Genomic DNA, 21,961 nt, shown 5'->3' on the forward strand with positions numbered 1-21,961 from the left:
AATAGAGCTGACATGCATCATCCTCATCTCAAAATGAGAATATATAGCAAAAAATTTAAATAAAATTTTCACCTAAACAGAGAATTACACATCATCATAACACGTCAACATTCTTTTATGCCACCACCGATCTGCTAATTAACTCTTCTTTTGACTTCTTTTAAACCATCCTTCTTTTGACTTATATTTGTTTTCTGAATGTATGTGACATCGTTTTCCATTTTGGGAAGCGGTAACATATATATTGAAACCAACCTAAGTTACGTATACATCAAAACTTCATTTTCGTAATATTTATTGTATTTACATATATCCACGCGTACATGATCAACATGCGTATATATAAACATACACCTATAAACATACATTATTTATAGTATATTTCTTTTTTGTCTACTTATTACAAACAAGATCAACATATATATGGGCAGCATAATACATGATCATATATCCGAAGATAGTTACTCGGACAACGACACATCCGATTACGAATCCGAAAAAGATTCGGCTAAGGACAAGAAGAATAAGACCAAATATATTGCTAAAGAATATAGAGGTGTTCAACAAGCATGGGATCGGGTATATGTGCTAGTATGTTTCACGGGTTTGTTCATTGACCCATTGTTTTTCTACACACTTTCAATAAGTGAATCATATATGTGTTTGTTCATTGACGGGTGGTTTATGATCACTCTCACCGTGGTCCGGTGCATGACTGATGTATTACATGTGGTGAACATGTGGTTAAAGTTCAAGTGGAAAAGATGGTCACGTTTGAGACGTGACAAGTTGACTTCATGCAACGTGGCGGACCATGATGTAATGTATACTTGGAAGAGGGTTCTTTTTAATGTCTTCGTTATTCTTCCCATTCCTCAGGTATATATTATGATTGAATTATCCTAAAATTCAATTATCAATTACATGTTGTAATTTTTTAATCAACAGTTTACTCAAAATTTAAGTATTGAAAAAAGAAAAAAAAAAGTATATTGGATCGAAAACCTCTAATCCCGACCATGTACCTTTTAATACCCGCTAATCCCACAGTCAGGATAATATTCAGGTGAATCTCAATTACTTAATAATCCTCTGATTATCTCAATTTCGCTTTTGGCAAGACTCAAACCCAAAGTTGCTCTGGGAAGTGAAGGTTAATTAGTGGTCACTTAGCTATTACCCAGTGGTTCAAAATCTAAGTTTTGTAAACTGTCATAATTTAATACGTAATACGTAGAGTTTTATCATATGCAATTTAAGTTTCAATTCATTTGTCAAAACTAGACTTCAAAATATATATATATAGCCTCAAAGTTAATTTAGTTTTTAAAATATCATATATAGTTGATTAAAAGTGAAATGTTGTTTTAAATTAAATGAACGATGTGAATGCATGTCTAAAATATCACCATGCATAATAAACGATTTTAAATATTTTATCATTGTTATTTGATTTTATCGTATTTATTACAGGGACCACAATCTACTACAGTATAATTTTGTTTAGAATGACTTACACATATGCAATTCAACTATTTAAGTATTTTCTACATTGGGTCATTCAGAGATTTGTCAACACTAGGCATGAAATGTCTTCAAGCATTTCTTCTAATTATCTGAACTTTTAAGCGTTTAATAAATAATAACAACATTATGTATATGTTTTCTGAATTAACACATTTATAGTTATATTTAATAGGAAATGTTAAACGCGGCACTTAAGGTTGCATTTAACAAAACATTTGTATAGTATATTTCATATCAAAAGCCCATATACTAATTTTTATGATAAGTGTACAACTATTTAATGCAACTTAACTGTAGTTTTTAATGCAGCGTTAGCAAAACCCATATTTAATTAATAGAATTTTTATCTCAACATTAATTTTATATACTCAGACTTGTGTATATATGACGGGATTTTTTTGGCAGATAGTGTTATGGGTGGTGATCCCGGCAATGCTGAAAAGGGATTTGACGGCGGAGATAATGACCATTTCCTTAATTATGTTAATGTTCCAATACCTTCCAAAGATTTATCACTCACTATGTTGTTTACGACACATGCAAAATCGCTCTGGATACATTTTTGGTACCGTTTGGTGGGCAGTCGTTCTTAACTCCATCGCATATTTTGCTGCCTCTCACGTAAGTCTGTCTTCTTAAAATAAGAACACGGTGAGAACACTTAAAAACTATATTTTGATGTATTAAAAATCTATAAAGTTAACATAGTGTATAACTAATTATCATTATTTAAGTGTTTAACAATACATTGATATGTCAAAATCGAGAAAATCATGTTTTTTGTTTTGTGCATCCATCTTGGATGCATATTCATCAAAATAATGCATCCAACAAAAAACGTGATTTTTTTCGATTTTGACGAATCAATGTGTTGTTAAACACTTAAATAGTGATAATTAGTTATGCAAAATAGTTTTATGGACTTTTAACGCATCAAATTAAAATGATGTTTTTAAATGTTCTCACCGTTCTTATTTTAAGAGTGTTCTCGTCGGATTGTTACCCTTATGCCTAATTATTATATTTATAAACTTGGAGGAACTATGTGGCTCATGCGGGTCATTTGGTTCTCAGGATATATGGATAATTGGTGGAATAAATTTAAAGTTTCTTATGCTAACCTAACATGATTAGAAAGAAAATTCAAAATTCATTTTACCAAATTCATATATATTTGAAAACCAAACGAACTATTTGAGCCGGGCAAACTCGGGTCAAAATAAGTTTTGAACGTACATACGATTCCATGTAAGTTTGCGGAGAAGGGGGTCGTCACTTGTGAGTTTGTGAATTTTTATGATGAATTAATATTATCTAATATTGTAGGCTATGGGAGCTTGTTGGTACTTGCTTGGTTTACAAAGGGTTGTGAAATGCTTGAATGAAAAATGCAAGGACGACACAAACGCTCATTGTCTAAAACGATTTTTGACATGTCGAGGTCCTATATATTATGGTACGAACAACCTCATACGTGGTCACTCGAGGCACTTATGGGGTTTGAACAAAGAAGCAAGATCTACTTGCCTTGAGAACGAGGATAATTACGGAGGTTATAAATGGACTCTTCAGCTCGTTACTAACGATAGCCGTTTGGAAAAGATACTCCTTCCCATCTTTTGGGGAATTATGAATCTCACGTACCGATCTTTCTATTCAACTATTGCACCTTGATCCAAATTATTGATTATCAAGTTATTTAGTTCTCAGGGTGTTTGGGATTGCGTTTGTAAAATAGATATGAGTTTAAAAACTGCGTTTTGAAAAAGTATGTCCTAATCTGTTTTTCTTAAACTGTGTTTTATATGTGAAAACGCAGATAAACAATTATTAACACAATCCTTTAGTTCTAAGTAAATTATATTGTGATTATATGATACAGTACATTTGGAAACTTGGAGCACACAACGGGTTGGCTAGAAGCTCTTTTCATCAGCATTGTTCTTGCAACAGGGCTTCTTCTAGTCACTATGTTGATTGGAAATATTAAGGTACGGACACTTATACATTAATTAAGCTGATTTGACCTCAAAAGTGAAGAAAATACATATATATAGGCATTATAAATTGGGCATAGATGTGTATATATAGATATTTTTGCATGCCACAACATCAAAGAAGCAAGTTATGCAACTGAGAATGGGTAATATTGAGCGGTGGATGAAGAGAAGGCACCTCCCACAAGAGCTCCGAAAAAGAGTTCGAAACTACGAGCGGCAACGATGGGCAGCGACACGTGGTGTGGATGAGTATGATATGACAAACAGTCTCCCCGAAGGCCTTAGGAGAGACATTAAGTATCACCTTTGCTTGGACTTGGTACGACAGGTACGTACGTACATATTTGATCATGAACTGGAACTATCGTACGTTTATATCAAAATTAACTAGTGTTAATTTAATCTATAACAACTAAGGTGATTTGTTTACTTGTTTACAAATTAAAAAAAAAACACATATATACATTCTAAAAGAAAGTCTCATTTTCTTTTAAATTAAAATCACATTAGATAGAATTAAGTTGGAGGAATCGGATGAATTGGAGGAATCTTAAACTTTTATAACGTTACATTCTAAAAGAAAATCTTATTTTCAAGTTCCTCCAAGTTGAGTCAAATTGGAGGAATTTCAACCTTCTATATATAACGTTATTTTTAAGTTCCAATTACTTGAGTTAAATTGGAAAAAAATTTCTGTAACGTTACAAAGGCTTATTCCATTCTAAGGGCACGTTTGGTTCACAGAATGTTTTGGGAAAGAATGTAATCTTTTAAAGGAATTGGAATTTGAAGGAATGGAATTTGACAGAATGTTTTTGATTTTTTGAAAATTCAAGTGATGGAAGGAATGAAATTCCTTCCTCCATCCCCAAGGAATGGAGATTTTTACATTCCAATGGAATGAGATTCCCTCTTCTTTGTGCAACCAAACGCACTAAGGAATGAAATTCAATTTCAATTCCATCAAATTCTATGAACCAAACGCGACCTAATTGTATCGAGATGATGAATCGTAACTTTTCAACACAGGTACCTTTGTTTCAACATATGGACAACTTAGTCCTTCAAAATATTTGTGAGCGCGTGAAGTCCCTTGTTTTTACCAAGGGAGAAACGGTAAGTCCCTCGTTTTACCTTTAGTATTACTAGAAGTATATTGTTTGCATCTCTTTAACATATTTGTGTATATGTGCTAAAGAAAATACATGTAGGTAAATTCATTCCGAAAAACATATACATGTTGCGGTGAAAGAATGATTAAGGTCATTATATATAGACTAGTGTGTGTTCCCTTCTCTCCACACATTTTTTTTTATAGCCGGGCGTGAATCTCTTGATTTGTTGCTCGGAATTCAGTTAACCAAACGGAAGAGGGTTCCCTCAAGTTACAATACTAACTTGAGTCAAGTTAGAAGAATCATGGCCCTTGGATTAAAATCAAGGGTCAGGATTTAATGATCATCATTGAATCTTGACCTTTGATTTTAATTTAAGGGTCATGATTCTTCTAACTTGATCTATCAAGTTGTTTCAACTTGAGGGAATCTCTTTCCTAACCAAAAACCGTATGAAGATTAATTCTTTGCTAACTAATGAGAAACTTACTCATTTAGTTACTTTACTACTCAAAATAGCTTAATAATTCTTGAAGTTCAATGTGTACGTCATTCTTGTTGTTAGTTTGCATTCACTAACTTAATTACCTTTTCAAAGATACTTAATTATTAATGTGTTTTTAACTTCCTTGAGCTGAATAGATTGCAAGAGAAGGAGACCCGGTTCAAAGAATGTTGTTCATAGTAAGAGGCCATTTACAAAGCAGCCAAGTACTACGAGACGGTGTTAAGAGTTATTGCACATTAGGCCCCGGGAACTATAGTGGCGATGAACTTTTATCATGGTGTGTTAGGCGACCTTTCATTAGGAGACTCCCCCCATCATCATCAACACTAGTAACCTTAGAAACGATCGAGGCGTTTGGGCTAGAAGCGGATGATGTGAGGTATGTGACACATCATTTTAGGTATACATTTGTAAATGAAAAGGTGAAAAGGAGTGCGAGATATTATTCTCCAGGGTGGAGAACTTGGGCAACAGTGACGATTCAATTAGCATGGAGGAGGTATCGGCATAGGTTTTCTTTGACTTCTCCTTCATTTGCTAGACCTAAAAAACCAATGTCAAGAAGGTGTTCTTCGTTTGGGGAGGATAGGTTACGGCTCTATACGGCTTTGTTGACTACTCCTAAGCCGAATGAAGATGACTATGATTATGACCTAGACTTCGCTGAATTCTTCCAAGTATGATGCGGCATTAGCAAAATATGATAAGTGTTGGTTTTTTATAAGGTTCTTTATTTTTATCTTTACTCCCTTACTAGTTAATCAACCCGGGTTCAACTCGGACATGTTAATTAAAATTTTAAAATATATTAAAAAATATATATATGATGTTTGTAATTAAAACATTATAACTTGATATAAATCTAATAATTCAACTAACACAATAACTATATATAGTTTCACTAACACAATAATAATTTATAAAATAAAAATAACTATTGTATTAAGTAAATTAAAAAAAGACAAATATTATACAAGATAGATTTTTTTTTTCTTTATATAAATGATTGACTTGATATAAATCTAATAATTCAACTAACACAATAAGTATATAGTTAATAAATCACTAACACAATAATAATTTTTAAAATAAAAATGACTACTACATTAAGTAAATAAAAAAAAGACAAATATTATCTAAGAGAGATTTTTTTTTTTTTTATATAAATGATTAATACTTTTATTAAAGATTATGACATCATAATTAAATAAAAAATTTTTAAGGTGAACTATAGATTTGCCACATCAAAAACTTCCTAAAACTACTTATAAAAAAAATCTTGTTTTATTATATATAGAGATTAAATAAAATTTGTTAAAATTAAATGATGACATCATCAAAAGTCAATTTGATTAAATCGAGATAAATAAAATTTGTTAAAATTAAATGATGACATCATCAAAAGTCAATTTGATTAAATCGAGAGCTCTGATTGGTTAATAAGCTATTAGGTTAGTTGTCTTTTAGTATATATAAAGATAAAGATAAAGAAAATGACCTCTTTTTATTTTACCTTTGAATTACCAAAATTACCCTTGAGCTTTTATGTTTTGCCCTTAATAAATTATAACTTACACTCTAAACCTTTATTTTAATAATTAACACTTTAAGCTCTTATCTTCTAAAAATTTATATTATCATAATTACATCAACCTACCCCACTTGACACCGCCACCATCACCAATAATACCGCATTCCATACCACCATTATCTCATTCCCCGGATATTATACTCGTTTGTTTTTATATGTAATGTAATGAGTTTAATCAATGAGATAATGTTTAGGGAGAATTAATGTGATACATAATTAGAATTTGGGGGTAATAATTGCATTGATTTTCTCTATCAAATTTAAATTTTTGATAATACTCATTTTTGATTCTCAAAGTCAATGTAAGTCAACCTATTAAAATATAGATGGCAAATGCATTATATGTAACCAGATAGATTCTCACACGATGTGATGATGGCAATATACAACAAGCGAGGTGTCATGATGATGTAAACCTCGAACCAAACGTTTATGTAAGAAAAATATAGCATATGATGTCCACACAAAATATAAAAAACGATGTTCCACATAATTAAATAAATCATTACTTTCTTCGTCCCACTAAATTTATTCATTTTTATAAATTCAAAATCAAATTTTATGAACTTTGACCATAAATATTTTTATTTGTGTTATGTAATACTTGATGAATGTTATATAATTTATTGTGTTGTACATGTGTGTTTCATTGGTATAACTTTTATCAACTATTATATAACACAAATAAAAATTTTTATGGTTAAAGTTAGTAAAGTTTGACTTTAAAATTTTAAAAATAGACAAGTTTAATTGGACAGATAGAGTATTATTTTTCATAATTATAAGTTGAAGAGCACTTTTAATAACCCCACAAGCCCAAATCTCATATCATGAACCAATCTTTTTAATATATCCCTATACAATCACCACATTTAACCAATAACAAATTTGGTTTGAAAAAAATAATTTTTACGAATTAACTTACAATATTTATTTGTAAAACTCTTTAAATATATAACTACACTGCCACCTTATCCATCAATGACATATACTAGTTGTCGCCGTCATCACCATCACCAATCATCATCACATTGCTGTTAGCACTATCGTTGCTATAGGAAGCAGACATTTGTCTAAAAGATGTATGTACTTTTTATCATACAATTTAAAGATATACTTTTCATATGAAAGGTTTATTTTTTATTTTATTTTTAGTAAATCAATACAACAAAAACAACATGACCCAATCCCTGCACGGGCTATGGGGGAGGTAAGCTGTAGACAGTCTTACCTTTACACAAAGGTAGAGAGACTGCTTCCATAGGGACCTCCGGCCACAATAAATACATAATACAAATGGATATATATATATATATATATTAATGTTTTCATAGTAAATCAATAATAAAATAAATACATAATACAAATGGATATATATATATTAATGTTTTAAACTCTTTTTATAGTTACTTACATAGATCGTCCTTATGTCAAAAATTACAGGTTTTATTTTTAACTTTTATAAATAAAATGTTGTTTTAATCATTAGTTCTGGATCTCCATCAACATTTTTAGTCTAAAAGTCAAAAGTTTTGATAAAAAGTCAACATTGTTTTGACCAAAACTGTTGATAAGGGTTCAATCAAAGATGAAAACTGTAATTTATGAAAGGTAAGAATAAAACTAGTAATTTTCTATAAATCACCAAGACGATCTTTGTAGTTAACTCTTATTAATCGTATTTTACATTGCTTGGGTAGCAGGATATGAGTCGACTAGATATACTATTATAGAAACATTGTTTCCTTCATTTGATCACATTTCCTAACATATATAGGTATGCATAGCGATAGTACTAAATAAAGAGCTAAAATCTAATACTATTTGGACCAAAACAGTTCATCTCCAAGACTTTGTTCATCATCGATTCCTCTTTTGATTTTATAGCGGTAGATGTTTTCCAAGAAGATGATGATATTACACTTGTAAACAAGAAATGGCTAAAGCTACTTGTTTTCAAATAAGAAGAGCTTAGCTTGGTTTCCGCTCGTTGGTGAAGCTCCCTAAAAGGTCCATTCCACCGTGCCACGCCTTGATCTTTCGACGTCTCAACCATCCCAATGCTAGTGGCCACCAACCAAGCTTTCCTTGAAGCTTCGCCACTACTCATCTTCGAGCGCGCAAATTATTGTTGTGGCTAGCTTTGGAGTTGAAAGATGGAGATATATGTTTGTGGAAGCATGTATAAAAATATATATTGGAGGTACAAATATACAATAGGTGAGGTGAGTACTTGTGTTCTACGAAATGACAAAGTTAAGAAAAGAATGCGGGTTAACCTAAGAAAATTAAAAGTTAAAATATTAATGCTGGGTTATTTTAGTATTGTTAGAAATGGTAGTAGTTGAGAAAGGCAGCTTTCACGCCTTGTCGGTTGCTATAATTTGTGACGATTAGCCTTGAAATTATAGTTGATATCATTTCAACTATTCCACGTTGTGTTGTATTACTTGTCTAATAGCCATCTCAAAATGTATAAAAATTGAACTTATTTTTTAATTAAGACGTGATTGTGGGTACAGTATTTGGTTTTTTAAAAATTCTAAAGAGTATCTAAATTTTTCACTACCTCTAAGAAATTCGACTTCATCATGAAAAGATGATTTCATTCCTTGGAGTTCAATTCCTTCGGGTTGCGGCAACCAAAGCACACGTACTTGATCAAATTTGATTTCAATACCATTGTTCTTAATATGCTCTTATTTGATCTGGATTTCATTAGTCTCATCAATGTTGATAATTCTTTGCTAACAGAGCAGGATATATGACACCTAAAAAATTTTAAGAGTGAACAAAATTTTAAAATTCCATGAATTTTTTTTTTAAAAAAAGGCAAAATTTACAAATTCATAGAATTTTTTTTTAAATTTCATGACAAAAATTTAATTTTCATAGGTCATTGACCCTTCTTACCCCCTTTTACTAGGTACATCTTTTTAAAGAAAATGAGCTAAAAGGAATTCACATTATAACTTATAAATAAATACATCATCACACAAACCACAAGTTTAAACAAACAAAATTTACATAATTTTTTATAAAAGTGAGAAATTTATATAAGAGGGTGGCGATGGAGGGGATCCGGATGACATACCCCATGTTTAGTACGGAGCCATGACTCCGTAATAGCTACATAAACGGTGAAACTTTGACATGCAAAACCCCCTAACCTCCTCTGTATCTCCTGTAGAGGACCACAACCTTCGTCGCAAGTTGCAAAACCCAACCTCCCATGGATATGCATAAATCATTCCCATACTATTCTAGATCTCAGTATTTTAGGAAGTGATATCCCTCCTATAAAGTCTCGGTACACGATTAAAAAGATGTGCATGAATCCTTTTTAAACTTATCCAAGACCCTTATAAGAAACATAGATTTATCCTAATTCTATAGATTCTTTCTCAAGGTAATCTACCGATATTTTAAAACAGGATTGTAAGATTCTTGAAATGACTTGTGATAAAACTTTGATCGACATGTTCTCTTGACTATTTTATATATATTTTTTAACTATTATTAATTAAACTAATTTCCCTATATAAAGAGGGATTTACTCTTGACCATGTATCTTCACTCTGAAAATCATAGCTCAACACTCATTAATTTGTAGGCGTAAAGCGGCCTGACCCTTTACCGTAAGGGATTCACTTGTAATCACCTCTACTACCGTAATGGAATATCGTTGATCATATCCTCCACACTCATAACCTAGTGCGACAATATTATTAACAAAATGATGTCATTCATGGGGCTCATCTTAGTCCTATTCGAAAGAATCCTCTCTTACCTTTATCGACCAAAGAAATCAAAATAGACATGACTAATCAAAACACTAATCCTTGTAGTTGTCCACCAAGACTGTATCCATACACCTTAGCCCTCACGACGTCTCAGCCACAAATTAATTACCACCACCATCTCCCAGTCGCAATTGATTACCGTCACAACTCAGTTACTAGAAACTACTGGCACACGACACCCCAAGGCGCTAAGAACTTGTAAATCTGACACCCCAAATATCACAAATACACCTTCCGCTGAACTACAACGGAGTTTCAAGATCAAGGATCATATAAGTAATTTCGTAAAGATAGGGATATGGATGAAATCTGCAAAGATGCCAACCCAAAGGTCCAAAAGTGTAATTCACTCAAACAAATATCATTTACATTTTCATTAAGATAAACTAATAGCGCATTTTCATAACCCTATAACACACGTCATACGATCCCGACAGCTTCGCCATCACAACAACCATCGTAACCTGCCATGTAACACCGGCAGCAACGACAACGACGAATATGAAATGCTTGAGCTGATGAAAAATTAAAGTTGATATAATTTCAATTAGGGATTCCACGTTGTGTTGTATTACTAGTTCAATAACCATCTCAACAGAATTCTGAAATAATGTATATAAATTGAACTTGTTTTTAATTAATATGTGATTGTGGGTATTTTGTTTTTGAAATATTCTAAAGAGTATCTAAATTCTCCAACTACCTCTAAGGAACTCAACTTCATCATGAAAAGATGATTTCATTCTTTGGAGTTCAATTCCTTCGGGTTGCGGCATAACCAAATCACACATACTTGATCAAGTTTGATTTCCATACCATCGTTCTTTAAAATTTGGAAGTAAACACGCTCTTATTTGATCTAGATTCCATTGGTCGATCTCATCAATGTTGATACTTCTTTGCTAACAAAGCGGGACGACACCTAAAAAAATAAAATAAGACGGAACAAAGTTTAAAAAAAAATCCATGAAGAATTTTTTTGAAAAAAAAGCCAAAATTTACAAAGTTATAGGATTTTTTTTTAATTTCATGACAAAATTTAACTTTCATATGTCATTGACCCTTCTTGCCCAATTTAGCTAGGTACATCTTTTTTTTTAAGAAAATGAGCTCAAAAAAAATTCACATCACAACTTATAAATATATACATCTTCACACAAACCACAAGTTTAAACAAACAAAATTTACATAAATTTAGATAAAAGTAAGAAATTTATATAAGAGAGTGGCGGGTGAAGGGGATAACATACCCAATGTTTAGTACGGAGCCTTGACTTCGTGATAGCTACATAAAACGGTGAAACTTTGTCATGCAAAGCTCCTAACCTCCTCTGTATCTCCTTCGGAGGACCACAACCTTCGTCGCAAGTTACAAAGCTCAACCTCCCAAGGATATGCATAAATCATTCTCACACTAATCTAGATCTCGATATATAAATCCCCGGTCCACGGTTAAAAAGATATGCATGAATTCTTTCTAAACTCGAAGACCCTTATAAGAAACATAGATTTATCCAAACTCTATATCTTCTTTCCCAAGGTAATCTACCAATATATTAAAACAGATGTAAGGTACGTTGTTAAAACGACTTGTAATAAAATCTTTGGTTAGCACGTTCTCTTAACAAATCATATATTTATTTAACTCTTATTAACTAAACTATTTTCCCTATATAAAGAGCGATTTACCCTCGACTACGTATCTTCACTTTGAAAATCATAGCTCAACACTCATAGTTTGTAGGCGTAAAGCGGCTTGACCCTACTACCGTAAGGGAATCACTTGTAATCACCTTTGTACTACCATAAGGGAATATCATTTTTCATTTCTCCCCCGGGGTCATAACCTGGTCCGATAATATGATTAAACAAAATGACGTCATTCGTGGGACCTTATCTTAGTCCTACTTGAAAGAATCCTCTACTACCTTTTTCGACCAAAGAAATCGAAACAGAGATGACTAATCAAAAAATTAATCCAGACTGTATCCATACACTTTAGCCCTCACGACGTCTCAACCACAAATAACCACCACCATCTCCCAACCGCAGTTGATAACGTTGCAACTCAGTTACGAAAAACTACCGGCACCCCAAGGCGCTACAACCCAAACACAAATATACCCTCAGCTGAACCACAACGGAGTTCCCGGATCAGGGATGATATACGTAATTTTCTAAAGATAGAGATGAAATCTGCCGCTGCCAAGCCATAAGGACCAAAGGTGTAATTCACTCAAACAAATATCATTTACATTTTCATTAAGATAAACTAATTGCGCATTTTCATAACCCTATAACACAGGCCGTACGATCCCGACAGCTTCGCCACCACCACAACCATCGTAATCTGCCATGTTACAACGGCGGCGACGAATATGAAATGCTTGAGCTAATGAAAAATGCCGGCCTGTATTTATTTGTTGTATCTATATCGTGTCTCATCATCTAATTTATCATTATATGGCATTCCCAAGGTATCCTAATCTCCCACACCCATCTATAATGTTCTGTGTTTTCTTTCTTTTTTTTATTATTTACATTCTGATGTTTATTTGCAATTTGCCCAATGATTTTTTGTTGTTCTGATACATGTTGTTTGTTTTTAGGGGCTTTCTTTAAGCCAAAAACATGAAACCTCAAATTCCCAGATAATGTTTCTGTGTATTCTTATTGAATTTAATGTTTTTTTCATTTTTACTATAAAAAGTTTGGTGCTTTAAAGGTCAATCTTTCTAGCTTTTTAGTTATGTGTATAATATTAAATAAGATATATAGAAAGATTCATACTTTGTGTAGCAAATAGAGCCAACGGAGAGCTAACGGGCTGGTTTCGTTTATTTCATAGGTTATTTTATTAAGGCACCTATTAAACTCGAATCCTGAAGGGATAAGAAAGGTTATCAGTTGTTAGCAAAGATCAACCGTAGTCTTATACTAGCTGATATATGTAGCTCCGAACATTAGGATTCAGGAGTTGAATCTTCAACGTTAATAACCATGTTCAAAAAATAGAAAAAATGATGAACGATGTTAGTGCCTCTGGAATTTTTTGAACTAAACTCTAGATTTTAGCTATTTACAATTTCATGTAGTTGGCATGATATAGAGTTGGTATCCTAATTGTCTGCAGGTTGTTAGTGGTTGCCAATGTTCGAAAGGCAGCAGATGTCCTTCTTCCAGGTCATAAGAGATGTATATCTGATGTATGCAATTATGGGTCTCATTTGGGACTTGGCTATTCTTACACCAACTATAGATTGTATTCACATTTTAAGGTTCGTTGTGGTAGCCTCGGTCGTTGCACATTTAATGAAGCAAAAGGGAACTTATGGAGTTATAGACAAATTCAAAGATATTATTTCATATCAGCAGGTGCAAAATTCACACACCATGCTCAAACTGCATGGAGAAGGGTTTCCCGAACCTGTAACTATAATTGGCCATCCCAACCAATTAGCAGGCTTGCATGTGCAGTGAGCTTCGCTTTGAGTAGATCCCAGTTGATTGCTCCTGGTATATTAGCTTTTTTATTAGGCGAGCTGGTGTGGACACAAAGGGCTGAAGCCGAAGCATTCTCTTATACGAACGATCTTTACGCACATGCACAAGATGGGCATGTTTACTTGACTTCATTTGTGTTCTCCCTTGTAGAAGTTTTGATATTGTGTCTTAGAGCAGTTTATTTAGCGTTTCTTTTTACACCTTGTATAGCTATGGCTCCTTTTGCGGATTCATTTGGCATTGAGTTTCGTAAGACATGGCTACAATGTGTCCATTATACCTTAGAAAAGGCCGGACCTGCATTCATTAAATGGGGACAGTGGGCAGCTTCGAGGCCAGATCTTTTCCCAAATGATCTCTGCACAGAGCTTGCAGAACTTCAGACAAATGCACCAGCTCATAGCTATTCATACACAAAGAAAACTATCGAAAGCGCATTTGGTCGTTTATTGCCCGAGATATTCGAAAATTTTGAGGAGGAACCTGTCGCATCCGGTAGTATAGCCCAGGTTTATCGAGCTACTTTAAAGTATCGCCATCCTGGCCAACGAATTAAGCCTATTCTTGTTGCTGTAAAGGTTAGACATCCGGGAGTTAGTGAAGCAATCAGAAGGGATTTTATATTACTGAATTTATTTGCTAAAGTGTCTAAGTTTATCCCCACCCTGAAATGGTTGAGACTTGACGAAAGTATACAACAATTTGCTGTCTTCATGATGTCTCAAGTTGATCTTGCAAGAGAGGCAGCTCATTTGAGTCGTTTTATTTATAATTTCCGAAGATGGAAGGATGTGTCGTTCCCGAGGCCTTTATATCCGCTTGTGCATCCTGCTATTTTAGTGGAAACTTTTGAACATGGTGAAAATATTTTACACTATGTGGATGAGTTAGAAGGTCACGTGGGCATCAAATCCGGCCTTGCTCATATCGGGACCCATGCACTTCTAAAGATGCTTTTGGTATGTATCCATATGTTCGTGTTCTACCTTTCTTTTTTGTGTTATGTGTATGTATGATTATGGAGTGTAAGAATGCTCTTAGATACTTCTATTTTCATAATTTAGACGGATATTTTTATATCCAAATTGAGCAAATTGCATAACAAAGTAACATCCTTTAGGCAGATTTCCATTCTGGGTAACGAACTTTGTCTTTAACCATAAATAGGTACTTACTAAGTTTTGGTACAAGCTGACTCACTTATGAATGTTTTTGATTTAGGGTACTCTGACCTGGTTATCTGGTCATATGTTGACTTGTCAGCAAAGGCCGTGGTACCAGGTGGGAGGCAGGGGGTAGGCACCTTCCCCTTGAGTCTTGTACTCTTAGTGTAATTTGTACACTTGTTACCTAATTAGCCTAAAATCATGCATTATCCCAAGTTTTTAGGATAGAAGTGTTCTTTATAGTTTTTCCCATTTTTAGTCTTCCATAGATAGATAATTAGGTGGTTACTAATTTAAGAAACAATTCCTAGTAGCCTGTTGGTTGAGCCATTTCACTTTCAAGGGAACATTTTCCCCCTTCATTTCCAGCTTTCTACTTTAAATTTTATCCCTTTCTAGACTTTTCTTTTTATTTTCTTCCTAGACTTTCATTATTCCTTTCTAGTTTGCTTCCCCATGGATCTCACTATTTTCCATTCTTTTCATTTTCTTTATCCTGTTTTACAACAAATAAATCTAGGTTTTTTTTGTTAATATAAGTATTCGTTAAACATTATGTTTTAAATGTGACTTCTTTTGATTTTTCCTTTTACCTAGTTAAGTTGGGTTTATAGTTTCGCTTGGGAAAAAAGTCGACCGGCAGGAGAACCTGAGTACCTAATCCTCAATGCCAGTAAGGTTGACCATGTTGACATTTTCCCTGGTGTGGCTCTAGATTAGAATACGGCATGTTGAAATCGGCCAATTTACAAGATTGTGCTAAATAAAAGCTTTTGAAGGTTCATTGCTCTTAAACAAAGTTAGTTACTTAACATAGAAATCAAAAAGTGATTGTGATATCTTTTAAAGTAATTTGCTCGTTTAAAATTGGAAACAAAAAAGAAAAACATAATCCATCACACCCAAGTGCACAGTAGGTTGCTCTACCATTTTCTTGTATATTGGTTTTCAGGCTGCTCCTAAACTTTCAATCTTTATTTCCAGGTTGACAATTTTATTCATGCAGACATGCATCCTGGAAACATTCTTGTAAGGATGACTCAGGGCGCAGCTTCAGAAACCGGATTGTTTAAATCTAAGCCTCACGTAGTTTTTCTTGATGTGGGCATGACTGCTGAACTTTGCAAAAAGGATAGAGTCAATCTGATTGAGTTCTTTAAGGCCGTTGCTCTTAGAGATGGGCGTGCTGCTGCAGAGCACACCCTTAAATTCTCTAAACGTCAAAGCTGCCCTAACCCGGTTGCATTTATAAAGGTCAGACTCCTCCTTAAGCAAATACCTTGATAAATAATAGATATTTCCTAGAAGTGTGCATCTTGTCCTTTTAGTTGTTCCCCTAAAAGAATCTGTGATGTGACAGGATGTGGAGGAATCATTTGTGTCATGGAGTTCTGCAGGTGACACTTCAAATCCTGCAGATTGTATGCAACAGCTGCTTGAGCAAGTTAGGCGTCATAGAGTTAATATTGATGGCAATGTGTGCACTGTTATTGTAACCACGTTGGTTTTGGAGGTAATTGCTGTATATTTGAGCATATGTTTCCTTTTTATTTTTTTCTTTTAAGTTGGCTAAAAAAACTTACGAAAAGAAAAAACTTTTTGAATCAAGCTTGCAATTTGGCTAATGGCTATTTGTTTCGGCTTAATGGCAAAATCTCGGTGAAAATTGATCCTTTTTTTGTGTTTGGTTTTTGTTGGTGACTTGGTGCTTGAAAATGGTCACACTGATGCCAACATTTGTCAAAAAGCCTGTTACCAGTTTTGATGCTTTAACATACATTATTCAGTTTCCAGGATTTCTAAAGTTACTGAATTTGCTGCAGAGTTGGCAGCGGAAGCTGGACCCTGAGTATGATGTGATGCATACATTGCAAAATCTTTTGTTTAAAACAGATTTGGTGGAGGATCTCGTCTATACAATCGAAGGAGTCATGGCTCCATGAAAAAGGTGACCCCTTTAACCAAAAAGTGTTCATGTCATTTCTTGTGTACCATATATGTATTTTTCAACAATAAGGATAAAAACAACAAAGTACTTAAAGTCTCACTGTATCATTAGAAACAATAAACATAACACCCCGAGACCAAAAGGGCTGATTTTTTCATATTGATGACTTTCTGTATACCTTGTAATGCATTTTTTTCTTCTCCGATTTAATAAAAATTCATGATCCTGATATCTTAAAAATGTGCACTAGTAACAAGCAGAAATGCATTTTGAATATATACTTGTTCAAGTAGATTATGCAAAAACAAAACGTAGAAAAACTAAGGCTTACAAGTTTGAATTAGTAGATTGAAATTGTATCAGAAAAGAAGCAAAAACATGATTGAGTGCAGTGTTGACGAAACTCTTAGTTGCACGAGATTCATCAACGCTGCACTCAATGACGTTTTAAGTTCTCTGAGTCTTCTGATTTGATCCTTGCGTCGTTGTAAGCTTATGGGATAATGCTTATTTATACAAGTTGGTCAGAGAGTTGTTGATCAATGTAGTACTCGTCGTGCGTTTGTACTTCATTCCCTCCCTCATCAATTGCTTTACATGTGTTTTTCAAATTGTACTCCCAGCCTGGTACCTATTGTACTGTCTTTGCTGATCTGTTGTACTACAAAGTGGTATTGTGATTAATTTTGTTTATTCAGTCTGTGCTTTTATAAGATTCATTGGTGTATCAAATATATGTTTCTTCAATTTACAATTATTGTACTTGTTCTAATCATTTTTTTATATTATAAGATCCATTTACCGTTTGATATAGCTCTTGCCTTTTCGTTGAGAAACAAATGTTTTCACAACCGAAAACCGAAATAAAAAGTGACTTGCTCTAACATTAGTAGTTGACGAGACCACCAGAAAAGAGGGAATTCTCTAAAAATCTAGATTGATGGGGTCATTTTTTACTCCGGGTATATTTTGGTACCAACCATTGTCAATGTTATGAAGAATAACTCAATCTTATAGGATAACTCTAGACAACTATCTTGACACAGTGGTGCATGTTGGAGTAAGGTTTGAAGCCAAAACCTTTTTATTTCAAAAAGTCAAGCCTGTGTCTTTTGCGGGTGTGAATACTGAATACCAATAGAAAAGAGAGAAAATCTAACAATGATATCATTTATTAAGCCATATTATAGTGAATATGGTTATTTTTAAGGATAGAAATAACTTTATTGGTAAAGTTGGACTGTTTGATTAAAATAAAAAATTAAAATTTAAATATTAAATTTTAATCTTGACCATTTATTTTAATTTAATGGTTAAAGTTGACATTTAAATCTTGACCATTAATTTTAATTCAATGGTATAAAGTTGAATTAACTTTAAAAGATCCTAATCATTTTTTTTTATGCAAGGATTATGATGGTTAAGATCATATCTAAACACCATTAGCATCATTCATCAACTATGCTATTAAAAATGACTTTCTAAACAAAAATAAGTGAACATTTGCGATCTAAGAACCCTATATAGGTTAGTGCAAGAAATGAGCATTCACATTATTCCCATTTCAAGGACCTCTTAGGGTGATGGCATCACCATCACCTACCAATCATTCACCACTCACTTTCAACCAATCACATTACGTCACGTCAAATCCAACACTCACTCACCACTCACCTAAATTTTATTGGCATTACCACCACTCACACCACACTATCCCTTACAAGAAAAGACAAAAAAAGAAAGAAAAAGACAAAATAAGGAAAGAAGAAATAGAAGAGAACGAGTAGTTGTAGGGAGTGGAAGTTTCACCCGATTTCCACCATCCGTGAGTAGTTTACCGTTGACGGCGGTGTTCCACTAGTGGTCGGGTGATGCCAACACCCTTATTCCCAAACTGAATCTCTATATGATCAATTCTATGATATATGTAGAGTTTAATAAAACCAATTTCTGACAATAGCACAATATTATTAGAGGTAGGTGGCCATTTGACAAATTTATAAGCATGTTGGACACATGAAATCAAACGTTAAGTTGTGTGTACATATACTGATTCTCGATTAAACGAAACAAGAATCCCAAAATGATCAAGTAGAATCTAAGACCACCATGGAGCATCACCAGTTCTGAAATCTGTCTCCGTCCATGGAACAAAAAGAACCTTTCCGTCATCAATATCCGCATGAGCCAATGCCAACGACTATCAACAAATAAAAAAAAGGGTTAAATTTACACCAATGCTTGTATTTTACAAGTGAGGTATGTACAGTGTCAAAAAAAGGGTCAAGGAAAATTTACCAGAGGAGCAGGACCCCTAACGACTTTGCCTTGGTTGTTGTATTGAGAACCATGGCATGGGCACATGAACTTGTTCTCTGCCTTGTTCCATGGCACCACACAACCCAAATGGGTGCAGACGGCGTTAATTCCATAGGTTGCAAGGGTCTTGTCATTCTCGACCACTAGGTATGTTGGGTCTCCCTACAATTTTCACAACGTCGATAACACCATTATTTATTGCTAATCTTTTGAGGAGAAATTGTGACCCTTTATGCATTTTCTTTGCATTTTGTAAAACATGGTTATCACGCAACAAATGCTAAGTATGGTACAAGTTGGAACATCAGTTATTGATCAATAACTATGAAGAGAAATGATTTACCTTTAGACCTTGTGTAAGGGTTCGGTCACCAGGTCCATGGGTCTTAATCCATTCCGATGCAATAATATCGTTACCAAGGGCATCCTTAGCCGGAGTACCACCACCTCCACCTCCTGAACTGTTTCACACAAACACAAAACTAATCAAATATGTAATCCTACAACAGCATTTGTGCAAAACTGCATTACATATATATGCTCCATATTATATAAGACGAAAACAGTCACAATAACTACTGGTTTTGGAGATATATTAGACATTATCTAGTTAATGGCCACTAGTTTTCCTCAAGTTAGTAAACAAACGATTATGTCCGGATTTGAACCTTGACCTCCAAAAAGAAAAAACCTCCCACCTCTCATAGTCACATTAGACCACTAGACCAAGAGCTCATTGACCGGTTATTTAAATATTATAATATGAACATCAAAGATAGAGTAAACACTATTGGCTTAAGAGATATCTAGGGTTCCTTATTAAAATCATAAGCTAATGATCAATGGTAACAAAACACAATGTAAGCTATATACAGTGTTTGTATTTGCTTATACCGTAATGGAAATTTGAACATTAAAAATGCTAATATAAATGGTATCAATACACACAAGCCATAGCCTGAAATCTATAGTATGTGTTATCTACTTATCTAACTTTAGATGTTACCATTGTATGTATCAATTTTCAAATAACACTATTACATTTATTAAATGATAATTTTGCTAACGCGACAACTTACCACGTGACAACTTTTAAACTACACATACCGAAACTTAGAATATATATGACTAGCACACGATAATCACTCACTTTGGAACGAAATAACTATATCATGGTTATAGTGGGAAACGAAAGACTAAAAAAGTCAAACTAAGAAACTTAATACGGGGCGAATGGAGTACTGATATATAATACATATAAAATACATATGATATAGATGATGGATGGTTTAGTTACTCACCCTGGTGGAACAAGGAAATAAGTGTAAGGATACAACATGCCAGCAGTTGGGAGACCAATAGCACCAAGCAACAACAAATTCATGAGCTTCCTTTTCTCCATATCCGGAACCCGGTCAGCCGGGATACTCGCTGCTTGACATGTCACCTTCATTCCTCTATCTTTTCCACCCACCATTTGGCTCTTGTTCACTGGTTTTGCCAGTAGTCCTTGACCCGGGGTAAACAGTCCATTGTTACCAGACCTCAACTGTTAATTTAGTCACACACACAAAAAGTACATATTTTATCATAACAATATAGAATATGTAAACACTTTTACTTATTATATACATATAAGTATATATATATACCTGAGAAGAAGAAGTAGCAGGGGAGAGAGTAAACGCAGCCATCAAGGAAAAATAGTAAGGTAAAGCAGATGATCAATGGAAATGATTTTTATTTTAAGATACAAAAAAGGAGTGATAATAATATGGATAAAAGAATGGTTGGATGGAGGACAAGCCATGTTACACAACCACATATTTGAGATTACATCACCTCATTTATTTTTTTGGTTTATTTTTTCTTTCTTTTTATGGTTAGTATCCAACGATCATACGTGGGCATAACTTGTTAGCACAAAATATTACGAGTAAGCTTAAATGCTTGCATGAAAAAAAATCGGGTGATAGTTTTATAATCCGCAAATTTTGGGTTGTTTATCATTTTAATTTCTTAGATTTTTAGGGGGTCAAATAATAGCTTATAAAGGAAGGATGACCACTTAAGACAACAAAAACGGCCAAGAGAGTTCCTCCATATTTTGTCGATGAACTTTTATTTCAAGTTTGGTTCTCTTCTAATAAATTGCCAAATTGGTTGTTACTTATAGTTCTTCAGTAACTATTTATCAAGCTCAAAGAGTTTGAGCTTAATTACTTGTCTAACAATTCAAACTCAATCTCGGATCATCTCATTAATGAATAATGATCACAATCTTTTAGAAGCTAAGAACTCAAATGCGCACTAAGCTAGTATGACTCCTAGAGCACGATGCTCTCTCAACTATAAATAAGAATTATACATTTCACAACCACCGCTATTTAAAGGTCATCTTCTCAAGAAAAAGAATGGAAATTCAACACTGTTAAAATGCTTACTTCTAAGTTTCTTTTTGTCATATTCCCATCATTCTC

The 21,961-nt window shown here is 33.7% G+C and overlaps 4 protein-coding genes across 4 annotated transcripts; 2 read left to right on the forward strand and 2 right to left on the reverse strand.

The window, feature by feature from the left end:
• The first annotated feature begins 423 nt into the window (after positions 1–423).
• On the forward strand, positions 424–5,833 carry LOC122601578 (cyclic nucleotide-gated ion channel 4-like). Its single transcript, XM_043774328.1, has 7 exons — positions 424–879; positions 1,933–2,148; positions 2,854–3,167; positions 3,410–3,518; positions 3,619–3,855; positions 4,557–4,643; positions 5,285–5,833. Exons 1-7 carry the CDS (start codon positions 424–426, stop codon positions 5,831–5,833), a joined length of 1,968 nt encoding a protein of 655 aa, XP_043630263.1.
• Positions 5,834–8,548: 2,715 nt separating this feature from the next.
• On the reverse strand, positions 8,549–8,851 carry LOC122599100. The gene has a single exon (XM_043771561.1). It carries the CDS (start codon positions 8,849–8,851, stop codon positions 8,549–8,551), a length of 303 nt encoding a protein of 100 aa, XP_043627496.1.
• Positions 8,852–12,833: 3,982 nt separating this feature from the next.
• LOC122599028 (ABC1 family protein YPL109C, mitochondrial-like) lies at positions 12,834–17,393 on the forward strand. The gene is made up of 5 exons (XM_043771472.1): positions 12,834–13,021; positions 13,678–15,007; positions 16,199–16,468; positions 16,575–16,727; positions 17,038–17,393. The coding sequence occupies exons 1-5, from the start codon at positions 13,008–13,010 to the stop codon at positions 17,155–17,157; spliced, it is 1,887 nt and encodes a 628-aa protein (XP_043627407.1). The 5' UTR covers positions 12,834–13,007; the 3' UTR covers positions 17,158–17,393.
• Positions 17,394–19,109: 1,716 nt separating this feature from the next.
• Positions 19,110–21,243, reverse strand: LOC122599029 (cytochrome b6-f complex iron-sulfur subunit, chloroplastic). The gene is made up of 5 exons (XM_043771473.1): positions 21,134–21,243; positions 20,783–21,030; positions 19,825–19,942; positions 19,461–19,643; positions 19,110–19,362 (listed from the first exon to the last, which is right to left on the reverse strand). Exons 1-5 carry the CDS (start codon positions 21,173–21,175, stop codon positions 19,261–19,263), a joined length of 693 nt encoding a protein of 230 aa, XP_043627408.1. The 5' UTR covers positions 21,176–21,243; the 3' UTR covers positions 19,110–19,260.
• Positions 21,244–21,961: the final 718 nt, after the last annotated feature.

Source organism: Erigeron canadensis, chromosome 5 (genome assembly GCF_010389155.1).
Source record: "Erigeron canadensis isolate Cc75 chromosome 5, C_canadensis_v1, whole genome shotgun sequence".
NCBI lineage: Eukaryota > Viridiplantae > Streptophyta > Magnoliopsida > Asterales > Asteraceae > Erigeron > Erigeron canadensis.

Excerpts from the sequence above, each read along its gene's own strand:
- LOC122601578 (XM_043774328.1), top strand. The coding sequence starts at position 424 with ATGGGCAGCATAATACATGATCATATATCCGAAGATAGTTACTCGGAC. Across the intron at positions 880-1,932 it reads TTATTCTTCCCATTCCTCAG|ATAGTGTTATGGGTGGTGAT; the intron begins GTATATATTATG and ends TTTTTTTGGCAG. Across the intron at positions 3,168-3,409 it reads TGGGGAATTATGAATCTCAC|TACATTTGGAAACTTGGAGC; the intron begins GTACCGATCTTT and ends TATATGATACAG.
- LOC122599100 (XM_043771561.1), bottom strand. The coding sequence starts at position 8,851 with ATGAGTAGTGGCGAAGCTTCAAGGAAAGCTTGGTTGGTGGCCACTAGC.
- LOC122599028 (XM_043771472.1), top strand. Across the intron at positions 15,008-16,198 it reads CACTTCTAAAGATGCTTTTG|GTTGACAATTTTATTCATGC; the intron begins GTATGTATCCAT and ends CTTTATTTCCAG. Across the intron at positions 16,469-16,574 it reads ACCCGGTTGCATTTATAAAG|GATGTGGAGGAATCATTTGT; the intron begins GTCAGACTCCTC and ends GTGATGTGACAG.
- LOC122599029 (XM_043771473.1), bottom strand. The coding sequence starts at position 21,175 with ATGGCTGCGTTTACTCTCTCCCCTGCTACTTCTTCTTCTCAG. Across the intron at positions 21,031-21,133 it reads CTGCTACTTCTTCTTCTCAG|TTGAGGTCTGGTAACAATGG; the intron begins GTATATATATAT and ends CTAAATTAACAG. Across the intron at positions 19,943-20,782 it reads TATTTCCTTGTTCCACCAGG|TTCAGGAGGTGGAGGTGGTG; the intron begins GTGAGTAACTAA and ends TGTGTGAAACAG.